General features: G+C 51.0%; 2 protein-coding genes across 2 annotated transcripts in view; one reads left to right on the forward strand and one right to left on the reverse strand.

Moving 5' to 3' along the window:
- ALPK3 (alpha kinase 3) lies at positions 1-10,684 on the forward strand. Its single transcript, XM_048482193.1, has 6 exons — positions 1-32; positions 1,414-1,688; positions 3,233-3,321; positions 4,780-4,997; positions 6,515-6,563; positions 7,265-10,684. The coding sequence occupies exons 2-6, from the start codon at positions 1,431-1,433 to the stop codon at positions 7,602-7,604; spliced, it is 954 nt and encodes a 317-aa protein (XP_048338150.1). The 5' UTR covers positions 1-32; positions 1,414-1,430; the 3' UTR covers positions 7,605-10,684.
- LOC125424642 (sodium/nucleoside cotransporter 2-like) overlaps positions 10,032-25,018 on the reverse strand; it is a 20,683-nt gene continuing 5,696 nt past the window's right edge. The window contains exons 6-17 of the mRNA XM_048482046.1: positions 22,613-22,726; positions 22,215-22,292; positions 21,513-21,593; positions 20,731-20,811; positions 19,858-19,983; positions 16,803-16,933; positions 16,437-16,605; positions 14,409-14,606; positions 12,978-13,059; positions 12,618-12,716; positions 12,237-12,351; positions 10,032-10,152 (exon numbers count right to left, since the gene is read on the reverse strand). Coding sequence (XP_048338003.1) covers positions 10,032-10,152; positions 12,237-12,351; positions 12,618-12,716; positions 12,978-13,059; positions 14,409-14,606; positions 16,437-16,605; positions 16,803-16,933; positions 19,858-19,983; positions 20,731-20,811; positions 21,513-21,593; positions 22,215-22,292; positions 22,613-22,726 — 1,395 coding nt within the window. The remainder of the gene's footprint in view (positions 10,153-12,236; positions 12,352-12,617; positions 12,717-12,977; positions 13,060-14,408; positions 14,607-16,436; positions 16,606-16,802; positions 16,934-19,857; positions 19,984-20,730; positions 20,812-21,512; positions 21,594-22,214; positions 22,293-22,612; positions 22,727-25,018) is intronic.

The following is a 25,018-nucleotide window of genomic DNA, read 5'->3' on the forward strand; positions in this document are numbered from 1 at the left end:
GTCAGGATTTATCTCCAAAGAAGAAATAGAAGGTAAAGTGTACCCGGGAGACAGCGTGGTGAGTCTGTGCCCTGCCAGGTAACGTGCCCCCTCATCCCTCTCGTGAACCCCACTTCTCCTCCTCCTGCCTGGCTGAGGTCTGATGTAAGATTTAGCAACAAAAGGGCCAGGGGAGGCTGCAAAGACAAACTTCCTTTTCACGCCGATGCCAGAGATTACGGAGGAAATGCTTTGCTACCTTCTCCTTGCGGACACCTTTTCTGCACTCTGTCCATTTCCTGCCGCCAGGTGGCCTCCTTTCGCCACTCCTTCCTGCTCTGAATAGGATCCCCTTGTCCCAGACATCTTAGAATCATAGAGTTGGAAGACACCCCAAGGGCCATCAAGTCCAACCCCCTGCAATGCAGGAAGACACAATCCAAGCAATCCAAGCATTACATATGTTCATCCAGCCTCTGTTTGAAAACCTCCAAAGAAGGAGACTCCACAACTCTCCCGAGGCAGTGAATTCCACTGTTGAACAGCCCTAACGGTCAGGAAGTTCTTCCTCATGTTGGGGCCACCATGCCTAGGCCTACCTTACCGGGGTGTCGGTATCCTCTCTTTCCATCACTCTCCATCCTTTCCCTCCTGAGTTTTGATTGTGTGAGCGCAGACATCTTTGTTGGCTTCCCAATGCCCACTACGAGTTCATTTGCCTTTCTCTTGGGAAAGGAGAATTGTGTTGCTTTTCTAAACCACTCTGAAGCTGAGTGTGATGGCCACAAGCCCTGCTCCCGTTTACCAGGCTCTGAGCTGTACAAGAGGCAAGGCACTGTGCTTCCTCGACAAGCAGCAGTGGCGTAGCGGTTAAGAGCAGGTGCGCTCTAATCTGGAGAACCGGGTTTGATTCCCTGCTTTGCCACTTGAGCTGTGGAGGCTTATCTGGGGAACTAGATTACTCTGTGCACTCCAACACTTGGCAGCTGGGTAACCTCGGCCTAGTCACTGCTCCTCGGAGCTCTTTCAGCCCTACCCACCTCACAGGGTGTTTGTTGTGGGGGGCAGGGAGAGATTGTAAGCCCTTTTGAGTCTCCTTACAGGAGAGAAAGGGGGGATATAAATAAAAACTCTTCCTTGGGAAGGAGGAAGGCTAGAACTCTGTGGCCAGCCTGAATTTTGACTAGTGGCTGAAGGTTTGTCATCAGTCCACCTCTCTTGTCTGGGACCCCATGAGCCTTCTGCCGCCATCTTTGTTTGCTTCCCCATATAATCGGGCCTCTGTCCTTTCTATTAGTTTGCCGGGAAAGTGCTTTATCCGATCTGTTATCATGGAAAACCATGGACCCCTGAGTGGGCCTGCCAGGTTGGTGGCCTTCCCCCCTTCTGCGTTTTCTCAGCCCCACCCACCGTGTGTTTTTCCCTCTCGTGCAGCTGGTGAGGAGATTGAGATGACGCCCATGGTGTTTGCCAAAGGCCTGGCCGACTCCGGCTTCTGGGGGGACAAGCTCTTCGGTCGGATCATGGTGGAGGACCTGGAGGTGGGCCAAGGCTTCCAGAGGAAGGCATGCCGGGCCCGGGCCATTTACGGCCTCGAGCCAGTCTTTGAGTCCGGGCGCACCGGCGTCATCAAAATCCGTAACCTCATTGCCTTCGGGGGGCGCAGCGAGAACACGCTGATGGAGAGGAACTACGACATCACCATCCAGGTAGGGACAGAGACGCGTGTGGCGTTTGGCCAATTGGCTTTGGGTTGGTTTGTAGGAGGCTGTGGCAGTTAAGAGCAGGTGGACTCTAATCTGGAGAACTGGGTTCAATTTTCCCCACTAGGGTGGTGGACTCTTACCTGGTGACAGTGGTGGGATCCAAAAATTTTAGTAACAGGTTCCCATGGTGGTGGGATTCAAACTGTGGCGTAATGCCAATGTAGCTGGGCGGGGCACGATGGGGCGTGGCCGGGCATTCCGGGGGCGGGGCATTCCTGGGCGGGGCTGTGGCAAGGATGCAGCCACTGTGCCCGGTCCTTGGGCGGGAAATGAATGCACGCAGGCGCAGGCTGCCACGCACGCCGGTGCACCTCCTGCTAGACTGCTTCAAGTTCTGCGTGCTACTGCTGAGAGGAGGGGCATAACTAAGGCAAAAATCACATGGCAAAATCACCAATGAGTGACCCCCTCTTGGCACACACAAATAATTAGTAACCTACTCTCGGGAACCTGTGAGAACCTGCTGGATCCCACCTCTGCCTGGTGAACTGGATTTGTTTCCCTGCTCCTCCACATGATGCCTGCTGGGCAGTGGCGTAGCGCCAACAGGCTGGGGGGCGCAGCACCCTGGGCGGCACTGTGGCAGGGGTATGGCCGGGCCGGGGGGCGTTCCAGGGCAGGGGTAGGTGCGCTGCAGCAGGGCACGCGTATTTCCTGGGCACAGTTCCCCCTCACTCCGCCCCTGCTGCTGGGTGACCTCTCTCAGCCCCACATACCTCAGAAGGCATCTGATGTGGGAAGGGAAGGAGTTTGTAAACTGGTTTGAGTCTCCTTCCAGGAGGGAAAAGCAGAGTATAAATCCAAAATTCTTCTTCTTTTCCTCCTCCTCTCAGAACCTTCTCAGCCTCACCCACCTCACAAAGTGTCTTGTTGTGGGGAGGGGAACTAGAAGGAGTTTGTAAGCCACCTTGAGTCTCCTTACAGGAGAGAAAGGGGGAGTACAACTCCAAACTCCCCCTCTTCTTCTCATTTGAGTGGCATCTCCTGCCTGTATAGCTGTTCACGAGTCGCAAGGGGGCGAGGGGTGTCAGTCTGTGCTTCCTGAATAATAACTTCCCAACCTTTCGTCTTGCGTACCGGAGCTCCACCCTTCCTCCCTTGGCTTTTATGGAGCCTTGTGTAAAATGACCTTGCTTGCACAGGAGCCCCGCTCATCAGGCTTTGTGCCTGCCCGGTTGGCCCCGCCCCTTGTGCTCCTGCGCACGATGTCCTGTATAGCTGTTCACGAGTCGCAAGGGGGCGAGGGGTGTCAGTCTGTGCTTCCTGAATAATAACTTCCCAACCTTTCGTCTTGCGTACCGGAGCTCCACCCTTCCTCCCTTGGCTTTTATGGAGCCTTGTGTAAAATGACCTTGCTTGCACAGGAGCCCCGCTCATCAGGCTTTGTGCCTGCCCGGTTGGCCCCGCCCCTTGTGCTCCTGCGCACGATGTCCGCCCTCTCCTTCTCCCCAAGGACGACAGCCCTTCTGTCTTGTCTTCTTCTGCAGGAATGCAAGATCCAGAATTCGAGCCGGGAGTACTGCAAAATCTTTGCGGCAGAGGCCCGAGCCATCCCTGCCTTTGGGCCTGTGCCCGAGTAAGTGGTACCCCTGAGATCCATGAAGTTTGGGCAGTAAATATAGTGGGGGGCACATTTATTTATTTTATATGGAAAATTTTAATGCCACCTTTTCACTTGCAGAAAGCCAGTTCTGCCAGACCCCAGAAACACAGTTGCCTTTATTCCCACAAAGTTCCCGCCGTAAATACCCCCTCCCTGATTCCCATGGAATGTGAGAAGAACACAAGGGAAAGAGAGATACTTGGGAGTTGAGCATCTCAAGGCCAGCGCAGCGCTCGTACTCTGCCACGTGCCGCCACCTCCCTCTGGGAAGATGCCAGGGCCGCCCCTAGTTAGCTACAGTTACAGGCCCATTAACATATCAGAAGATGAAGACCGGCTACCCCCTTCTGACAGCTAGGTGTGAGTCCTAACACCCAAGCCCATCCCTTTGATGGCGGGAGATCACGCATCCTGACACTGCCAGCTGTAGCATTCCAACATGTAAACCCGTATAGGTGCATGACTGTTGCTCAAGTTTGCCTTACGCATAAGAACATAAGAACATACGAATAATCCAGCTGGATCAGACCAGAGTCCATCTAGTCCAGCACTCTGCTACTCGCAGTGGCCCACCAGGTGCCTTTGGGAGCTCACCTACAGGATGTGAAAGCAATGGCCTTCTGCGGCTGTTGCTCCCGAGCACCTGGTCTGCTAAGGCATTTGCAATCTCAGATCAAGGAGGATCAAGATTGGGAGCCAGAGATCGACTTCTCCTCCATCAATCTGTCCAAGCCCCTTTTAAAGCTATCCAGGTTAGTGGCCATCACCACCTCCTATGGCAGCATATTCCAAACACCAATCACACGTTGCGTGAAGAAGTGTTTCCTTTTATTAGTCCTTGGTAATTCTTCCCCCCCAGCATTTTCAAATGGCTGCCCCTGGTTCTAAGTATTGACAGGAGAAAGAGAGAAAAATTTCTCTCTGTCAACATTTTCTACCCCATGCATAATTTTATAGACTTCAATCATATCCCCCCTCAGACGTCTCCTCTCCAAACTAAAGAGTCCCAAACGCTGCAGCCTCTCCTCATAAGGAAGGTGCTCCAGTCCCTCAATCATCCTCGTTGCCCTTCTCTGCACTTTTTCTATCTCTTCAATATCCTTTTTGAGATGTGGCGACCAGAACTGGACACAGTACTCCCGGCGCGGTCAGCATCTTCACTCTAAGCGCTTTATATAAGGGCGTGACAATCCTTGCAGTTTTATTCTCAATTCCTTTCCTAATGATCCCCAGCATAGAGTTTGCCTTTTTTCACAGCTGCCATGCATTGAGTTGACATTCCCATGGAACTATCAACTAAGACGCCCAAATCCCTTTCTTGGTCTGTGACTGATAGCACTGACCCACTGACGCATGTATTGGGAAAAAGTCACGTTCGAAATATGTAGAGGCTCTGCCGTAACTGAGGTGGGACTCTGTTCTCTCGCGCAGAATAATCCCTGTTTACCTGATCTACCGCCCGGCGAACAATGTCCCCTACGCAACCATGGAGGAGGACCTGCCCGGCCAGTTTGAGCGCTTCTGTGGGCGAGAGCGAGACGGCAGCCTGGCTCCAGCCAGCGCCTCCGAGGTCGGGCACAAGTGCACCGCCTTCCAGCACTGGCTATACCAGTGGACGAACGGCAACCTGCTGGTGACGGACTTGGAAGGTGAGGGTTGTTGCTTTAGCTCTGTAGCTTGTAGGGAACGATCTCAAGGAGGGAGTGGCTGAGATAGAAAAGTCAAGGAACTATGACATTTTGCCCTCTTGGAAAACTCAGATGCCACAGTTCAGGCCTGGAATTGGGGACTCTGTGCATATCTCTGCAAACCTTTGTGCCAGCGTGGTGTAGTGGTGCATTCTAATCTGGAGAACCGGATTTGAGTCCCTGCTCTGCCACTTGAGATGTGGAGGCTTATCTGGGGAACTAGATTAGCTTGTGCATCCCAACACAGGCCAGCTGGGTGACCTTGAGCTAGTCCCAGTTCTTCGGAACTCTCTGAGCCCCACCTGCCTCACAAGGTGTCTGTTGTGGGGAGAGGAGTTTGTAAACCCCTTTGAGTCTCCTTACAGGAGAGAAAGGGGGGATATAAATCCAAACTCTTCTTCTTTTTCTTCTTCATATCTCTTCTTTCTTTAGTCAACATCAATGCCTAGAGTACATCTGTATGATGTAGTGGTTAGAGGGTTGTATTAGGATCTGGGAGGGCCGGAGTTTGAATTCCCAATCTTCCATGGAAGCTTGCTGGGTGTCCTCAAACCACTGTCACATTCTCAGCCTAAACTACCTCTGATGGAGTAAAATAAAATAAATAGAAGAGAGCCAAGGTTGGAACTGGACCTTGGTTTGACTTTAATATTTTGGCTCCCCAAAGTGCCCCAAAACACAAGTCTTAACACAAGCAGCAGTGGCGTAGGAGGTTAAGAGCTCGTGTATCTAATCTGGAGGAACCGGGTTTGATTCCCAGCTCTGCCGCCTGAGCTGTGGAGGCTTATCTGGGGAATTCAGATTAGCCTGTGCACTCCCACACACATGCCAGCTGGGGTGACCTTTTGGGCTAGTCACAGCTTCTCGAGAGCTCTCAGCCCCACCACCACCTTCACAGGGGAGTTTGTTGTGAGGGGGGAAGGGGCAAAGGAGATTGTAAGCCCTTTGAGTCTCCCTGCAGGAGAGAAAGGGGGGATATAAATCCAAACTCCTCCTCCTCCCTCCCTCCCTCCTCCTCCCTCCCCTTCTTCTTCCTTCTTCTCTTCTCTCTTCTTCTTCTCTCTTCTTCTTCTTCTTCTTCTTCTTCTTCTTCTTCTTCTTCTTCTTCTTCTTCTTCTTCTTCTTCTTCTTCTTCTTCTTCTTCTTCTTCTTCTTCTTCTTCTTCTTCTTCATTATTGCTCTTTTTAACATCAGGGGTTTTCTATAGGGTGAGGGCAAACGCTGTTGCCTCTTGGGAACCTGCTAGCTGTGGTAACCCACATTGGTTGGGTAGCAGGCCTAGAATGGCCACGGTGTGCTGGTGTTACGGGTGCTAGCCAATCAACACCTTCCCCAGGCAGCTTCTCCCCCTTCGGGCTGATCCTGGTGGGAATGGGCAGAACATGCGTTTGCGGTGGTCGGGACCAATGGGCGTGTTTAGTCAACAAAGCCTCTGCCACTCTGCTTTGTGACCCAAGGTGGGTTTCCTTCTGTTGCAGGTGTTGGCTGGAAGGTCACCAACGTGAGGATTGTTACCAGAACCAAAGGGTAAGCAGCATTTGAGTGCCGGTGTTTGAATTCTTAGGTGGACTGTAGATCCATTAGTGGTGATGGCCACTAAGCTGGATAGCTTTCAAAGGGGCTTGGATAGATTTATGGAGGAGAAGTCGATCTCTGGCTACCAATCTTGATCCTCTTTGATCTGAGATTGCAAATGCCTTAGCAGTCCAGGTGCCCGGGAGCAACAGCCGCAGAAGGCCATTGCTTTCACATCCTGCATGTGAGCTCCCAAAGGCACCTGGTGGGCCACTGCGAGTAGCAGAGTGTTGGACTAGATGGACTCTGGTCTGATCCAGCAGGCTCCTTCTTATGTTCTTATCCAGGAGGCATTGGCTCAGATTGGATCAGGTCGCAAAGCATGTTGCTCCATTCTCCGCTTCCTCCCTTCTTTGAGACCGTGCCGTTGTCAATCAAACTCTGGGCCGTGGACTTTCATTTGTGACGGCTCAGGATTTCATTTTTCTCCTCTCCTGGATTTCTCAGGAGCAAATGTCCCTTCCCTTTTAAGGATGGACTATGTGGTCCCATTGGGTCATGGGGTTGGGGAGGTGTCACCCACTCCTTCCAGGAGCCTGAGAATCCCAGGGAAAACCTGAAACAAACCCCTTTCATCTTTCTGCCCTGGTGCCCTATCCCCGTCTTGTCATGCTGCTTTCCCTTTTGGTATGCTGCGCCCTCTCTTTCACCAGGTACCAGGGCCTGAAGGACAGCTGCTGCCCTGCCTTGCTGGAACACTTTGCCGCCTCCCACCGGTGCAACCGTTACTGTGAGCTTCTGGCCCTGAAGAGCCTCGAAACCCCGCAGCCTCCCGCCAAAGCCAAAGGCTCCCGCAGCCCCATCTCCAACAGGAAGGCCCCGTCAGCCCAGGCGAGCCCTCAGCTCCAGAAGAAAGGCTTGGCTAGCCCTCAGCCCCTGCGGAAAGGTTCTGTGAGCCCTAAAAGCGCCCGCAGGTGCCCCGAGGTAACAGAATCCCAGCCACCGGCAAGGCCCAAAGCCGGGGACAACGGCAAGGCCAGCCGGACGCAGTGAAGACACGGTGACCTTCACGGACGCCTGTTGCATGTGCCGGGGAAGGGGACACGGTGGCCAGTGCCACGCCCTTCCATGGCCCCTTCCTTCCAGTGTGTGAGGCCTGTGTGCGGTGTTTGAGGGAGGGGGCCACGCTGTGTCTTGGAGAGGGCCGTGTCCGGGCACTTGCTGTCCGGGCGGCGTTTGAAGGGCTCAGAAACGATGGACGGTGAACCCAGCCATTTTGGACCCTGCGAGCCTCAGGGATTTCCTTGCCCGTGGCACCCCCACGTGGCTCCTCCTCGGTCCGTGGCAGACGTCAAGAGTTGTCTTCCTGCCACAGGCTGTTCTTACGACTCTTGATCGGAGGAATTCACAGGCAGAACGGTTGTACATGAATCTCTCACAGGAACGGCAGTGGAGCCTGTGATCCGTCCGTTTCCCCTCACTCCACTCCCCACTCCCCTCTGATTTGTGTGGGTCGTGACCCACGGGGGAAGCCCTTTGACCCCTTCCTTTCTTTGCCCCCTCCCACGCTTCACCTCACAAAGACCCCAGAAAACAGGAGGGAAGATGGGTTTTCTTAGCTGGGGTGGGGGGGCGGGGGATGTCTCGATAAGGGCTACGTTAGTGGTGGACGTGGCTGTTGCCTGTCTCTACCAGCACTTTCAGGAGATTAAATGTCTTGCGGTTTTTTGTGGCTGATGAGTTCAGAGGACTATTGGGAAGGGAGGGGCCCGGGTGGGGTCGGTCATCGCTTGTCTGATGACATGGGAGTGTCACAGTCTCGTCTTCCCCTCTTTTTTTGCCCGCCCCCTCCCTCGAACAGCGCGACTCCTGTTAAAGACCTCAAACGGCATTGACCTACCATGGTAAAGACTGTCTGTGGGATAGATCGGTCTCTTCCTTAAGATGGCACCTGATTTCTGTTAGCCTTCTTCCCCTGCCTGCCACCCAATATCCCCTTCATGTTTTGTGCCTGTTCCAGACTTGCTTTCCTGTCACACCGCAGATTCCCCTGTAGCACTGCCTCAGTTCACCAGCAGCCCTAATGGGTAGATCAAAATCCGACTGCCTATAACTTTCCCTTCTATTGCTATGCAATTTCTCCCGGACTAGCTTTTAGTCTAGTACATTGGGACTCTGAAGGACGTGGCAAACTAGGAAGGACACCTTGGAGCAGGGAATATGAAACACGGCTTGGGATGGAGATGCCGCAGGTGGTCTCTGGCCAGCCTTTCTCTGTAGACCGTTGTGAGCCAGGGGTGTACCACCCAGGGGGACATAGAGGGTCAAATGTTTCCGGGCTGCGGCCATTTAGTCATGGGGGGGAGGCATTTTTCTTAGACACACTCTGTCATGAGCTGATATCTGATGGGTCTGGGTGACTGCCCAGCTCCTGATGTATTCAAACAGCCACCATCCTATCAAAACCATCCTAGGTAGAGAGTTGTTTAGGAGCAAGGAGGAAATCTGACATGGGAAGAGTTAGCAAAGGCCTGAAATTTGGGTCCCGTTCTTAGAATTTTTGGATGGAAAGCCCTCTGGTAGCAGATGTTGGAAAAGACCTTTCTCTGCTTGGAGAGGCACAGCCAGTCAGAATAGAGAAATACTGAATTAGATGAACGAACGACCTGACTCCGTATAAGGCAGCCTCACTTCCTTCCAGCAGTAGGGTTTCCTTTGCTCTGTGCAGCGCTGGAGTTTTGCAACCTCTTTGGTAGGCAACATCGTGCTCCTTTGGAAGCGCAGGCGGATTGGCCGTGGGACTTGCAGAGGCAGTTCCTGGTGGAGTTCTGGCAGTCAAGAGCAAGAATAGCCAAGCCCTGCCAGGATCTCTCAGTGCAGACCTGGGCAGCAACGTCCCTTCAGGCCTCGCTGTTAGCCCTTCCCCTCATGTGGATCCTTGCCCTTGAAAAAAATCCCTTGTGGATCCCCACCACCACCCTTGAAAAAAGCCCTTGTGGATCCCCACCACCACCCTTGAAAAAGCCCTTGAAACGCCCAGCGGCTTCGTTTGGCAAAGAAGGAAACCATCTTGTGAAAATGGCTACCAAACTAAACATCATGTTTTGTTCTGCTTGAAGTAACTGATGGAAGAGTGAAGTAATGGATGGAGATCAAAACAGAGTCACCATGCTTTCTGTTGGCCCATCAGCATCCCCGAGATTTGGGGACACAACATCTGCTAGACACAACATTTAATTGTGGGCCAGTCCAGGTTCCCAAAGTCCCGTCTCTCAGCAAGCTCACCCCGTTTTTTTTACTTTTTGCCCTGTTCGTCCCAGTGTTCAGAGGTGGCATTTTCTTCACCTTGCAGTTGGCATGCAAGATGTTTTCCAGTCTATAAACAAACTTAATTGTTTGGGCTGCTCCGTCTTTTATCATGACAGAGCGCCAACCAGCGAGACACCCACTCTGTGTGGTCCTGCCCTGATTTCTTGGCAGTTAGGGCTTGGTGCAGACCGTGACGTTGTAGTGACTGCAGCACTGTTGGAGATACATCCTTGTAATGAGGATATCTTGGTGTCCCCATGCACCAGTGAAAGGCCCATTCATGCCCGTTGTGCTGTGACAAAAAGAGAGCGATCGTGTGAGCACAACCCGACATTCGTTACTGTTAGGAACAGTCAACAGGACTAGCTGGATTTGAGTCCAGTCGCACCGTAGAGACCAGCAAGATTTTCAGGATGTAAACTTTCGAGAGTCAAACCTCCCTTTGTCAGATATTTTGACTCTGGGATAGCTCATACCCTGAAAACCATGTTGGGTCTCTAAGGTCCTACTAGACTCAAATATCACTGATCCACTGCAGACCAGCAGAGCTACCCTCTGAAATCGTCAACCTAAGTTGCGGGATCACTCTCCTTCAAGAAGTTACAAAGATCACGATCGCAGACTTGACTTTTCAACTGGGATATTTATCGGGGACCATTTTTGAAAGACACCTCCTAAGCTCCCAGTATGCTTACAAAGCAGAACCTACTGACCTTAGCTCAGAAACTAGTTGATGGTCTAGGGCAGACCTGGGCATTATACGGCCTGCGGGCCACATTCGGCCCGCCGGATGACCCTGACTAGCCCCCCTGCCGTGCTGGGGAGCGAGGCGTTTTTGAAAGCCCCGCAGAAGCCGATTGCCTTGGCTGCTGGCTTCTGCGGGGCTTTCAAAAGCGCCTCGCCCCCCCTGCCTTTTGGCCCGGCCCTCCACAATACTTTCTGTTTCTTCTGCGGCCCCATGGAAAAAATAATTGCCCACCCCTGGTCTAGAGCAGTGATAGTGAACCTTTTCGAGACCAAGTGGCCAAACTGCAACCCAAAACCCACTTATTTATTGCAAAATGCCAACACAGCAATTTCACCTGAATTCTGAGGTTTTCGTTTAAAAAAACGGTTGGCTCCGAGGCGTGCATTACTTGGAAGTAAGCTTGGTGGTAGTCGGTGGCTTTGCTTTGACGCAACCGTGCAACTCTTCCAACGGGTGAATCACAATCCTAGGAGGGTTTGCTCAGAAGCAAGCCCCATTGCCAGCAACTGAGCTTACTCCCAGGTAAAGGATCGCACTTTAGTTCTTTGCATGAAAATTAGTGGGGTTTAACAGTGCTTAACAGCGTTACCTACACTGCTTCCCCAAAACCAGGTCTTAGGTTTAATGCTAATAATCGAGCCCAGCAACCCAGACCAGCCTAGATGTGTGGGTGGGGTGTGTGTGTGCCCACAGAGAGGGCTCTGAGTGCCACCTCTGGCACCCGTGGCATAGGTTCGCCACCACTGGTCTAGAGGGCACTGCCAGTGAATGGAACATTTATGTTATCTTCTCAATCTGGGCCAGGCATTGTCCTTCTTCCATACCCTTGGACCTCTTCAGTATTAGGCTTTCCCAAAAATTTCACATTCTTCCATTAGAATAAACCATGCACTTCCTAGAGAGCCAGTGTGGTGTAGTGGTTAAGAGCAGGTGCACTCCAATCTGGAGAACCGGGTTTGACTCCCTGCTCTGCCACTTGAGCTGCGGAGGCTTATCTGGTGAACTAGATTAGCTTGTGCACTCCCAACACATGCCAGCTGGGTGACCTTGGGCTAGTCACAGTTCTTTGGAGCTCTCACCTACCTCACAGGGTGTTTGTTGCGAGGGGGGAAAGACCCCTTTGAGTCTCCTTACAGGAGAGAAAGGGGGGATATAAATCCAACTCTTTCTTCTTCTTCTTCTTCTTGAGTTTATTTTGAATGCAGAGTTTGTGTTTTCATGATCACAAGATTTCATTGGGAATTTTCTTATCAAGTGAAGCCCAATGCCTCAGCATGTGTACTCCACAGAGGCCTGCCAAACTCTCTTGCTTGGCACGCAAGGATGGATCTTTCCCCAAGAATCAAGGCAAGCCTCTGGGGAGCTAGCAGTGTGTGGTCAAGTACAGCTCGTCTTCCAGCATGGTATAGCGGTTAAGCGTGGTGTAGTGGTTAAGAGCGGGCGGATTCTAAACTGGAGAACCGGGCTTGATTCCCCACTCCTCCACCTGAGTGGCAGAGGCTTATCTGGTGAACCAGATGTGTTTCCGCACTCCTACATTCCTCCTGGGTGACCTTGGGCTAGTGGCCACAGTTCTTTGGAGCTCTCTCAGCCCCACCTGCCTCACAAGCCGCCAGCCGCTCACTCACCTGCCGAAGAGGTCTGTGCAGCAAACGTAGACAGGATAGCTGGTAGAGCTGAGGTCTGTTGCATTGAAGAAACTCAAGCAATCGGTCACTTCTCCTCTGGGTACATACAGGATACCTGTGAGGCACAGAAACCACAGAGGAAGGCTGACAGGTTCTGGACAGCTGGAATACTGTTATGTAGAATAAGGTGGATTCTCCACAAACAACTGCCCAGTAGGGTTTGCACACAGTCCGATCCTTAAGTGAATTATCCAAAATCAGCCACAGTCCTTTCCCCCTTCCCCCTCTGCCCCAGCTTCTCCATCACCCTTGGTCTCAAACCCAGTGCTCTCAATTTTCTACATATCCCCAGGTCTGTCGCCATCCCCCCAACGTCCGTACCTGCAATGCACGCGTTCATCAGGGAGACGCAGGCTCCGGTGAGCAGAGCCCTTACAACGATGCTAGAAAACTCACTCTTGCGCTGCGGTGCCAGGGATGCTTGATTCAAAGAGGAAAACAGAGCAAAAGGAACTGAGTCAAAGGCTTTTGCTCTGACGAGCCAAAGTCGCCGTCCCAGCCCCCACCCCACCCCCCAAAAAGTTGCAGTGCCTGAGGTGGAAACAGCCACAACTAGACAGGGCTGCACAGGTTTTGCAAGGGCCTTTGAGGTCCTGGCATATGGCACAGAGATCTACCCAGAGCTCCGCCCTCATCCCAGCTTCAGAAACTGCACGTTCTGTTTCCGGTCCGCTAACTCACACAATCCGCCCAGCATGATCCCAATGGAGCTCAGGTTGGCAAATCCGCACAGGGCGAAGGTGGTGATGGTTTCAGCTCTCACCTGAGTAAGCGAGAGAGACAGAGAGAATGAGAACGCAATCAGCGTCATGGCAGAAGGAAAAACGCCCCACCCATTCGCCCTGCCCCCGTCGTACTGAACACCTGCTTCTCCGCTTGCACTGACGGTTGCCAAAGAAGTAGGAAATAAGCATCCGAGTGTGACTCAATACGGCACAGCCGTGTCCCTTATCAATAAGCCAGGCTCTCTGGGGTACGGGCTTGCTTCCTGGCGTGACCCCACACTAGCGAACCAAAGAGAGTACTTGTCTTCTTTTCTGAGAAGCTGTGCTAGATGCGATCGGGAGTGTGGGCTCCCCCGCACCTTAGGGAACGGTCCTTCTCCATCTCGATTTTTCCAGTCATCTGCCTGGATGCTACTGGAATATCTCATTTGTTTAACTGGCAGCACAAACTGGCAAATGCTGACCTTCACAGTAGGTTGCCCTACCTCCTAGCGTGCAATTGCCCAGGTCCCTTCTTAAAATAGGGGGCTGATAAGCTCTCATATATGACTCAAGGAAGGCCCGGCCCCTGCAGTTTCCCAAGGGAGTAGTAAGGCTCGTGGTCGTGCTGCTGGAAATCCAAGAGCTAGGTGTGCATCAGCTCCGGTCCTTGCCGTTCTTTTGCGCTGTAGGCGGATCATCCCAGGGAAGATTACGAGGCAAGGAATCCTTAAATATCTGGCAAACGGGGAGCGTTTGGTGTCCTTCAAACTAGTTGCCAGTTCTGAAAATCCTGGCAAAGTGCTACCGTGGAAACTGCCCTTTACGAACTTCTGTTTTTGTTTTTATTTCTGTATAGCCCTTCACATTTCTTTCCAACCTCACCCCTCTGTACTACTTCATTACTTTCCTGAATAAATGTCCTGCTTGTTTTACTATACGTTGCGTTCGGAGTCGTGTGTGGAGAGACGGCGTGGAGAGCGGTGGTAAGTTTTCCGAATGTATTCTGGTGGTCCCATTTATTAGCTCTCGTGCCTTGCTTGTGAATGTGCATTGGAGAGCAGGGTTTTTCTTCCATGGTGCTGCCCTACACACCATTCCAACCCACCCCCCTGCCTCTGGCCTGGGGCCAGTGGTGGGATTCAAATAATTTAACAACTGATTGTTTACAAGCACCATTTTGACAACTGGTTCTGCCGAAGTGGTGCAAACCGGCTGAATCACACCACTGCTTGGGGCCCTGGATCACCTCTTTGCAGTCTTGCCTTTGAAACCCTGCAAACTGACTTTGCTCTTCCGCACCTCAAATCCCACACTAGATTGTTCTGACTATCAGCCGCATTTCCTCGTCACCTCCTCCTCCTCCCTTCCCCTCCCTGTCCAGACGTCCCATCGCAGCTGCACTTACGGAGATCCACTGCTTGTTCGCCCCGTCCCACTCGGGACGTCCGTCCATCCGTCGCTGTTTGTACGTCGACAGCTGCTGGTAGGCCACGAACTCGTTCAAGAAGAACTTGACTCCCAGCATTTCGGCCACGAGGCCTGCATCCTCCCAGCTGGCCCCTAACAAGAATGCCAGGGGCATCAGCACGTAGGAGCAGATCAACTGGAAAGTGAAAACAGGGCTCGTGCAGAGATTCAGCGGCCAAATGACGCGCCCCCCTTCAGCCGCCCCGTTCCTCCTTTTATTTATTTTTTATTTATTTTCAGATTTGTATGCCACCCATCCCCGAAGGGCTCAGCGCGGCGCACAGCACCACATTAAAACAATCCATAGGAATAACAATCCATAGGAATAACATTCCACAATAGTGGAAACATGAAAACTCTAAAAAACACAGCCATAAAACCAGAGGTGGGATCCAGCAGGTTCTCACCAGTTCCCGAGAGTGGGTGACTAATTATTTGTGTGTGCCGAGAGGGGGTTACTAATTGGGTCTGCTTTTCCATTAGAAATTCCATTAGGTCCAAAAATCACAAAGTCTTGTTATTTCCTATGTGGCTGGTTCGCCAAGGTAGAAAACGGGATCATTCTCCCTGTTGGGCTGTTTTAAAAAACATGTTTTAGAAATATGGTAAAGTTCCTTGTTTAAGGAAAGTATCCTTCTTTTGATTTCTAGAAACAAAATTGAGTATTTGAAAGTATTAATGGAGTAGTATTTGACAGGCAGTCAATTAGAGGAGAAGTAGTTGTTTCTGTTGGCAGTAGACGATAGGACTTGCTATAATGAGTTTAAATTATGGACAGAAAGATACCAGCTGGAAATTAGGAACTTTTTTTTTTTACAGTAAGAGTTTTTTACAGTAAGAGAAATTATTAATGCCCCACCCCCGGAATGCCCGGCCACGCCCTCGTTGTGCCCCGCCCAGCCCCATTGGCGCTACGCCACTGTTTGAATCCCACCACCATGGGAATCTGTTACTAAAATTGTTGGATCCCACCACTGCATAAAACCCTAAAAGACACAGATAGCGACTTCCGTGCTGTCCCGCAGGAGGCCAACAATAGGGAGAGGTCAGCCCGGCTGGCCTGGCGGAAATGCCTGGCGGAACAACTCCGTCTTACAGGCCCTGCGGAATTGACTCAGATCCCGCAGGGCCCTGCTCTCATTGGGGAGCTTATTCCACCAGGTTGGGGGCAGCACAGAAAAAGCCCTGGCCCTCCTTAGGGCTTTCCCTTTCACCTCTTTGGGTTTCCAAATCACCCACAATCACCCAAATTCATTTGCTAACCATATATGCCGTTCCTTCCCCAAGTGTGGTAAGGATCTAATGTCGGACCTCCATAGCATAAGGTAAAGTAAGCTGCTAAGATACGGCCCACTCATAGCGACCCAGTGAAGTTCTACCTCCTGGGGTTTTCAAGGCAAGGAAAGAGCACAGGTGGTTTGCTGTTGCCTTCCTCTGCACAGAAGTCTTCCTTGATTGTCTCCACTCCTCCAAGGACTAACTCTATGTAGCTTCCAAGCCCTGGTAGGACTGGGCTAGTCTGGGCTAACAGGGCTGCTAATCTGGATATGGGGCAGGGGCTGTTGGGAGCAGCAGTGGCGTAGGAGGTTAAGAGCTTGTGTATCTAATCTGGAGGAACCGGGTTTGATTCCCAGCTCTGCCGCCTGAGTTGTGGAGGCTTATCTGGGGAATTCAGATTAGCCTGTACACTCCCACGCACGCCAGCTGGGTGACCTTGGGCTAGTCACAGCTTCTTGGAGCTCTCTCAGCCCCACCCACCTCACAGGGTGTTTGTTGTGAGGGGGGAAGGGCAAGGAGATTGTAAGCCCCTTTGAGTCTCCTGCAGGAGAGAAAGGGGGGATGTAAATCCAAATCCAAACTCTCTCTCTCTACAGAAGGTACATCCTTGACACAGTGTGTTGCTTCTGGCGGTCCTCCAATTGCCCAGGTGTGCTCGCAATCAGGGCGGTGGTCTCGTAGCTAGTACCTGGAAGGAGAGTCCTGTGATGTTGACCAGGTTCCCCAGCCAAGCGAGCGTGGCGTTGATGAACTCCAGCACGGCCAGGAAGGCAATGAGATTGACAGCAATGTTCGCCACCAGGCCCACGGAAACGGCAGCACCGTTGCTGATGGCTTCCAGAATATTCTGCTCTTCTCTGCAAGAACACACCAAGAACATATCAAACTATTAATCAAGCTGCCTGATGCAGGAGACCGATCCGCACCTCAGATTTGGGCTGCCCCCTAATTCTGCATCTAGCATAGGAGTCACTAGTTATGTCTTTTGCGTGTCCTTAACCCCCTTTGCTGCCTACCCGATCCTGTGTCATTCTAAAGGTCTATTTTAACTCACCCACAGGCAATTTTCACACCCTCCCGGCTGCGGAACTTGGACTCTTCCACTTCGGGGTAGATGAGTTTAGCCATTGCCAAAGCACAGGGTGCAGCCATCACTGATGCCGCAATCAAGGACGAGGCGTCAATCTGCAGCAGAAAGCGAAAGGTGGTGAACGGGAAGCAAATCTTTTTATCTCCCAAGTGTCACGGCTTTTAGGACTTTGTGTATCTACAGCAGTATCTACAGCAGGAGCAGCAGTGGCGTAGGAGGTTAAGAGCTCGTGTATCTAATCTGGAGGAACCGGGTTTGATTCCCAGCTCTGCCGCCTGAGTTGTGGAGGCTTATCTGGGGAATTCAGATTAGCCTGTGCACTCCCACACACGCCAGCTGGGTGACCTTGGGCTAGTCACAGCTTCTCGGAGCTCTCTCAGTCCCCCCCCACCTCACAGGGAGTTTTTGTGAGGGGGGGAAGGGCAAGGAGATTGTAAGCCCCTTTGAGTCTCCTGCAGGAGAGAAAGGGGGGATATAAATCCAAACTCCTCTTCCCCTTCCCCTTCCCCTTCCTCTTCCCCTTCCCCTTCCCCTTCCCCTTCTTCTTCTTCCCCTTCCCCTTCTTCTTCTTCTTCTTCTTCTGCTTCTTCTTCTTCTTCTTCTTCTTCTTCTTCTTCTTCTTCTTCTTCTGCTTCTGCTTCTTCTGCTTCTGCTTCTTCTGCTTCTTCTGCTTCTGCTTCTTCTGCTTCTGCTTCTTCTTCTTCTTCTTCTTCTGCTTCTTCTTCTTCTTCTTCTGCTTCTGCTTCTTCTACCTATCAGTCGATTGATCCACCAATCAATCATGAGCTGGCTGAAAATGAGACATATCACTTTCAGCTAGTTCATAATTCTGTTACGTCCTCTCTTTCTTTCTGGGTTGTTTCACACAAGCATAATGCCTGCCCTCTCTTTCTCTTGGAGAAAGGTCACCTGCTCCAAATTGTCCGTCAAGACAAGGGCTATCTTCAGCTCTCACCGAGGAAATGTCGTGAAATAAGAATCAAACAGTTATGGTGAAGACCCTGATAAAAGTGTCACTTCAGGCCAAACCGGAGTGATAAATTCACACAGCAAATAAGATTACAGTTTTTGTGAACTGTTTTCCTACACCTGGCATATATGCTATGCAGGGTTCACTTAAGTTGATGGCAAATGTCATCAAATTATGGGCCTTTGTTTATTACACTCCTGGTTGCTTTTGGGGCAGACGAAAGAGCAATTTTCCATAATTTTTTCTGTTAAATTTTCAAAGCAGCAGTGACGTAGGAGGTTAAGAGCTCGTGTATCTAATCTGGAGGAACCGGGTTTGATTCCCAGCTCTGCCGCCTGAGCTGTGGAAGCTTATCTGGGGAATTCAGATTAGCCTGTACACTCCCACACACGCCAGCTGGGTGACCTTGGGCTAGTCCCAGTTCTTCGGAGCTCTCTCAGCCCCACCTACCTCACAGGGTGTTTGTTGTAAGGGGGGGAAGGGCAAGGAGATTGTAAGCCCCTTTGAGTCTCCTACAGGAGAGAAAGGGGGGATATAAATCCAAACTCTTCTTCTTCTTCTTCTTCAAATAATTCCAAAACCTCATCTGAGCGTTCAGGCTGTAAGATTTCATTTATCTGGTCCGTGAAGTTCTGGGGATGCTGAATCTTTATGTGCAATTAAATCCGATCATCCCAATTTAATTAGGAAACGATTACAGCCATAAGCTGTGAAGAGAGGACCAGTGATGTCATGATCAAGAGTGACGACCAAAAGCAGATGATCGCTCAAGGAGCTCTATGTGAAAGTCTAAAATCCTGCCAATATGCCCATCTGACACCATGATATGGTCAAGAACGCTGCACCGTCTCCGTGACACAAATGCAAATTCTCCTGAGCATGCAAATCTTTACCATCCACTAAGTGGGGCCAGGTTAAAATCAAGACAAAGGTTAAGCAGCAGTGGTGTAGTGGTTAAGAGCAGGTGCACTCTAATCTGGAGGAGCCGGGTTTGATTCTCCGCCCTGCACCTGAGCTGTGGAGGCTTATCTGGGGAAATCAGATTAGCCTGTGCACTCCAACACATGCCGGCTGGGTGACCTTGGGCTAGTCACAATTCTTCGTAGCTCTCTCAGCCCCCCCTACCTCACAAGGTGTTTGTTGTGAGGTGGGAGTTTGTGAGCCCTTTTGAGTCTGCTATAGGAGAGAAAGGGGGGATATAACTCCAACTCTTCTTCTCTTCTAAAAAGAGTAACTGTTCACTGGTTGCCTCTATGTTTGAACAGAGCCACTGGTGCAGTGCTAGATTCTGGAAGAGTTTTCTGTTTGATCCTCCATTGGATCCTTAAATTGAATGGTTTCAGAAGGAAATCTGGAGAGAAGACATCTGAGGGGGGATATGATTGAAGTCTATAAAATTATGCACGGGATAGAAAATGTTAACAGAGAGAAATTTTTCTCTCTTTCTCATAATACTAGAACCAGGGGGCATACATTGAAAATGCTGGGGGGGGGGGGGGAGAATTAGGCCTAATAAAAGGAAACATTTCTTCACGCAATGCGTGATCGGTGTTTGGAAGATGCTGCCACAGGAGGTGGTGATGGCCACTAATCTGGATAGTTTTAAAAAGGGCTTGGACAGATTTATGGAGGAGAAGTCGATCTATGGCTACCAATTTTGATCCTCTTTGATCTGAGATTGCAAATGCCTTAGCAGACCAGATGCTCAGGAGCAGCAGCAGCAGAAGGCCATTGCTTTCACCTCCTGCAGGTGAGCTCCCAAAGGCACCTGGTGGGCCATTGCGAGTAGCAGAGTGCTGGACTAGATGGACTCTGGTCTGATCCAGCAGGCTCTTTCTTATGTTCTTATGAAGCTGTGTTGGGTTGCAATGGAACAGCTAAATTTGAGCCCAGCAGCTCCTTAGAGGCCAAGAAGGTTTTTGGAATATGAGCTTTTGAGACGAGCTTGAAAGGGAACTTTGACTCTCTAAATCTCATACCCTCAAAATCTGGTTGGTCTTCAAAGGGGCTACAGGACTCAAATCTAGTTTTCCAATGGCCTGTACTCACCCCAAATGAAATGTAGGCTCCCAACACACTGCCAGCGATAGTGGCAAAACCCCCGGTCATCACAGCGTGAACTTCCGACTTGGTCATGTCCAACAGGTAGGGGCGGATCAGCAGCGGTGCCTCCGTCTGCAAGGCGGAAAGTGTACATTGAACGCTTTTGCCTGCGAGTTCGTGCAAGAGAAGGGGTTTTCTGCCTGGCAAATGCAATCCAATTAAGGGAGAGACAGAGCTCCGGAGGAAATAGAGTGTGCCCTGATCTGTCTTTATTCGGGAGAGTTGGAAGTACTCAGAATGCACAAAGGTCTCAGATTGCAAATGCCTTAGCAGACCAGGTGCTCAGGAGCAGCCGCAGCAGCAGAAGGCCATTGCTTTCACATCCTGCATGTGAGCTCCCAAAGGCACCTGGTGGGCCACTGCGAGTAGCAGAGTGCTGGACTAAATGGACTCTGGTCTGATCCAGCAGGCTCGTTCTTATGTTCTTAAAGGTGCGATTCAGAGAGGGCTTGGCTTGCCTTGAAATCGCACGATTTTTCACTTTGGTTCTCAGGCTTTAATTCACGCTATGTATTGGAAGAGGCATTCCCTCCTCGGCATGTGGGAGAAAGGGAGACCACCTCTTCTGAGAGGGCACCAAAAGAGGCATTCCCATACCATGTATATGAAATAGGGATTGGAACTGGAAGAGGCATTTAGATACACTCAGAAATTTTCATTTCGGTTTGTTGTATGCCTTGCATACCCGCCGCATCACACCAACTACCGCGTTATTATATTTCTTGCTTTTGATGGGGGCTCACTGTACCAGCCTGGGTGAAAGGGGCCTTCCTTCGTGAACTACCATTCCACCCACGAAGCAGAAGGAAGTCTACTTACCATCCCAACAAATACATTCCCCACCACGCTCAGCGACTCTGTGGCTGCTGTACCCATGGTGATTTGCAGGATCCAAGACAGCTGCAGGAAGAAGAGGAAGAGGAAGAGGAGGAGGAGGAGGAGGAGTTTGGATTTATACTCTCCCTTTCTCTCCTGCAAGGAGACTTAAAGGGGCTTACAATCTCCTTTCCCTCCCCCACCCCCAACAAACACCCTGTGAGGTGGGTGGGGCTGAGAGAGCTCCGAAGAACTGTGACTAGCCCCAGGTCACCCAGCTGGCATGTGTTGGAGTGCACAAGCTAATCTGGTTCACCAGATAGGCCTCCACAGCTCAAGTGGCAAAGCGGGGAATCAAACCCGGTTCTCTAGATTAGAATGCACCTGCCTTTTAACCGCTATACCACGCTGGAGCCACAGACAGTCAGGCAAGAGGATGTCCTTGCCCATTCAGACAACCTTTATGGCCCAGCAAAAGGGCTCTTAAAGTGCTGTTTCCCCCCACACACCCCACATGCACCTTTTCACCTGTCCAACAGCTCAACCATGCCCCTCCTGTGTGCCGCCATACCAAAGGAGTGGTATTGGGGGTGTTATCCTCGTTGTTGGTGCTGAGGATGCTGACAAACCAGGTTTTCTCCCCTCGTCTTGTAAACGAAGCAATGCGTTGTACAAGACATAGTTTAAACAAATCCTTATTTTTTTTTTCACGACACTGGAATACAACTGCAGCAGGGCTCAGAAGCCATTGGTTCCCCTGCCAAGAGCCTCCTGCCCAGAATTACCTTCAGGATTATCCACTGCATGACTCCCAGGTAGTAGAGGACGGACATCACCGAGCTGAAGAAGACGATGATGGGTAAAGCCTGGAACAGAGAAAAGCCCGGCATGCTTCAGCCTTTGGCTCTCCCGTGCCGGACTCGGTGCTCCAACAGAGCATCTATGGCAGTGGTGGCGAATCTATGGCACGTGTGCCAGAGGTGGCACTCAGAGCCCTCTTTGTGGGCACATGCGCTGTCTCCCCAGTTTGGGCACTCTGCAGTGACATAGCACCAAGGGGGCGAGGGGTGTGCGACGCGCTGGACATGCGCCCCTGTAGGGGCGTGGCAAGGGCGTTCCGGGGGCGTGGTCGGGGTGTTTCATGGCAGCGTTCCAGGGCAGGGGTGTGGCAGGGGCACAGTTTCCCCTTGCTCCACCCCTGGCACTCGGTCTCTAAAAGGTTCGCCATCACTGATCTATGGCTACTCCGGCCAGAAGGGCAGGTTGGGGTCCCAGAGGCAAATTAGGGGCAATAATGACCAGGTGCCACAAATTGACCCGGTAACCTGGACTGGTGAAGTGAGGCATATTTAGACCTTTGACGACAGCCAGGGGTTCCTTGCTGCAGTTCAAGCAAGTTGCGTGCCACCCCTGGCTTTTGAAAAGGCATTTCGTTTTAAGGCCTCCGCTCCACCAGGGACCGAGAGGAACTCCTTCCTGAATCTGACCTGAAAGGCGAACACGTTTTGGATCAGTTGGTCTCCGAAGACAAATCGGGAACCGGCCGTGGTGTAGTTCAGGAAAATCTGCAAGGGAAGACAGAGAAAAATGGCTGAGTTTGGGGCAGCCTTGGCTTGAGTGACTTGGGACGGGGTAGATACTGTGTGCTTTTGAACACATGTGCTTATGGAATGTGAGGCCGCTGTTGTTGTAGACAGCTGACCCAGGTTTCCCCGCTCCAAATCCAGTCCTCCCTCTGCAAGATCCCAAGTGTATGCCATGTGGCAGGATGGCCATCCTGGCAGGGGCTGATGGGAATTGTAGTCCATGGACATCCGGAGAGCCGGAGGTCGCAGACCCCTGCCATATGGAGTTGCTCTGTCTGGCAGGTAATGCTGCTCCCTACCTGGACCTGTTCTCCAAGCCACTGGAAAGCCTGAAATCCAGGATCGGTCCGGACGATGAAGACCCCAAGGAGGAACTGCAGGCCGAGCCCCCAGAAGACAGCCCTCCAAGATACCTGCAATCCCAGCACAGGCGGAGGAATGAGCGCAGGAAGTCAGGGAACGTCCCGTGAAAGGGTCAGCGGCAGACCCAGGCTGCAGAGCTGGGACCCTCATGGTGAACTCAATATAGCAATAGCTGGAATTCACTGCCGAGGAAGGCAGCTCTGCAAATGGGTCTGCTAATACTTAGTGAGCCACTTCTGATTCTCTCCTGACATAGAATCATAGAGACCCCAAAGGACAATCAGGTCCAGCCCCCTGCGATGCAGGAACACACAATCAAAGCACTCCTGACAGATGGCCACCCAGCCTTTCTTTGAAAACCTCCAAAGAAGGAGACACCACTACACTCCGAGGCAGTGCATTCCACTGTCCAACAGCTCTTACTGTCATGTTTAGGTGGAATCTCTTTTCCCCTTCCCCTTGAACCCATGACTCCTGGTCCCAGTCTCTGGAGCTGCAGAAAACAAGCTTGCTCCCTCACCAACATGACATCCCTTCAACTATCTCAGCAATGGCGAACCTTTTCGAGACCGAGTGCCCACATTGCAACCCAAAACCCACTTATTTATCTCAAAGTGCATTCATAGCAATTTAACCTGAATACTGAGGTTTTCGTTTAGAAAAAACGGTTGGCTCTGAGACGTGCGTTACTCAGGAATAAACTTGACAGTAATTGGTGGTTTTGCTTTGAAGCAACTCTTCCAACAGGTGAATCATGACCCTAGGAGGGTTTACTCAGAAGCAAGCCCCATTGCCAGCGGCCGAGCTTACTCCCAGATCACGCTTTAGTTCTTTGCGTGAAAATCAGTGGGGTTTAACAGTGCTTAACAGGGTTACCTACACTTCTTCCCCAAAACTAGGTCTTAGGTTTAATGCTAATAATCGAGCCCAGCAGCCCAGGCCAACCTAGATGTGGGGGGGAGGGCCACTCTGTTTGCGCGTGCCCACAGAGAGGGCTCTGAGTGCCACCTCTGGCACCCGTGCCATAGGTTCGCCACCACCGAACTATCTAAACATGGCTATCGTGTCACCTCTTAACCTTCTCTTCACCAAACTAAACATCCCCAGCTCCCTCAGTCTCTCCTCATAGGGCACGGATTCCAGACCTTTGACCATTTTGGTTGCCCTCCTCTGGACCCATTCCAGCTTGTCAATGTCCTTCTTGAATTGTGATGCCCAGAACTGAATACAATATTCCAGGTGTACACAATATTTTGTCCCCCGTCTGAGTCCAGTTTCATGACAAACCATGATCAGTAGCTATTAATTAATCCATCCATCCATTTGTGGTCTGTCTTTCTCAGTGGCACTCCAGCCAGACTACAAAACTAGAAAACAATGCAACAGAAACAGTACAAAACCTACCATAAACCACGCAAAATTGAAGTACAAGAACTAGAAGACCATGGTGGGATCCAGCAGGTTCTCACCAGTTCCCGAGAGTGGGTTACTAATTATTTGTGTGTGCCGAGAGGGGGTTGCTAATTGGGTCCGCTTTCCCATCTCCACGCCCTCGCCTCCCCGAGAGGCATCCTGCCTTAGAACATGAAGGTTCCATATAGCCATTGCGACTAATAATGTAACTCCCTGAACTGGGTGAATCCCTTTCAGGTACCGCAATTCATGGATTCTCAGCCTTTCGTACCTTTTATCTCACCAGTCTCTATCAAAGAACCTGCGTGTTTCACCATTGCTGTTTTCAGATTTGTGAGTTGGGGCATTTTCTATAATGTGATGAAGATTTAGAAATGACCTGGTGCAAAAAAATTTTTTGGGGTTGTGGTGGGATGTCTGCCCATGGGGGGGCATCCAACTCAGGTTTTGCCCAGGGCTCAGGTTTGCCTAGGTACGCCTCTGCCCCCTTTGCTGAGGGGGGGCTGGCGAGTGAACCTGTTACTAAAATTTTTGGATCCCACCACTGCATCCACTATAATAAATCCAATAACTAATATTGCAAACCACAACCCTAGCCCTGTTATAAATCACCGTCTTGAACAATTGCATATAACACACCCACGTTCATTTTATAAAAACGCCCCTACTGAATAATTTACTATTGGCTTGTAATTATTCTCCAGACCAGAATTGGAAACTTTAATGTGATTATTTCTGGTTATTTATAAAAAAAACTGCATATGCTATCTTTCCCACAATGTCTCAAGGCAGCTTTGGTTGAAAAACAAAATTTTATGGTCATCTCTATTTCCAGCTTGGAGAACCCTGATCGTCCAGTCGGTCTCCAGAACCACAATCGTAAAAAGAAAAAGAAGAAGAAGAGTTTGGATTTATATCCCCCCTTTCTC

Source organism: Sphaerodactylus townsendi, linkage group LG17 (assembly GCF_021028975.2).
Source record: "Sphaerodactylus townsendi isolate TG3544 linkage group LG17, MPM_Stown_v2.3, whole genome shotgun sequence".
In the NCBI taxonomy this organism is placed as follows: Eukaryota; Metazoa; Chordata; class Lepidosauria; order Squamata; family Sphaerodactylidae; genus Sphaerodactylus; species Sphaerodactylus townsendi.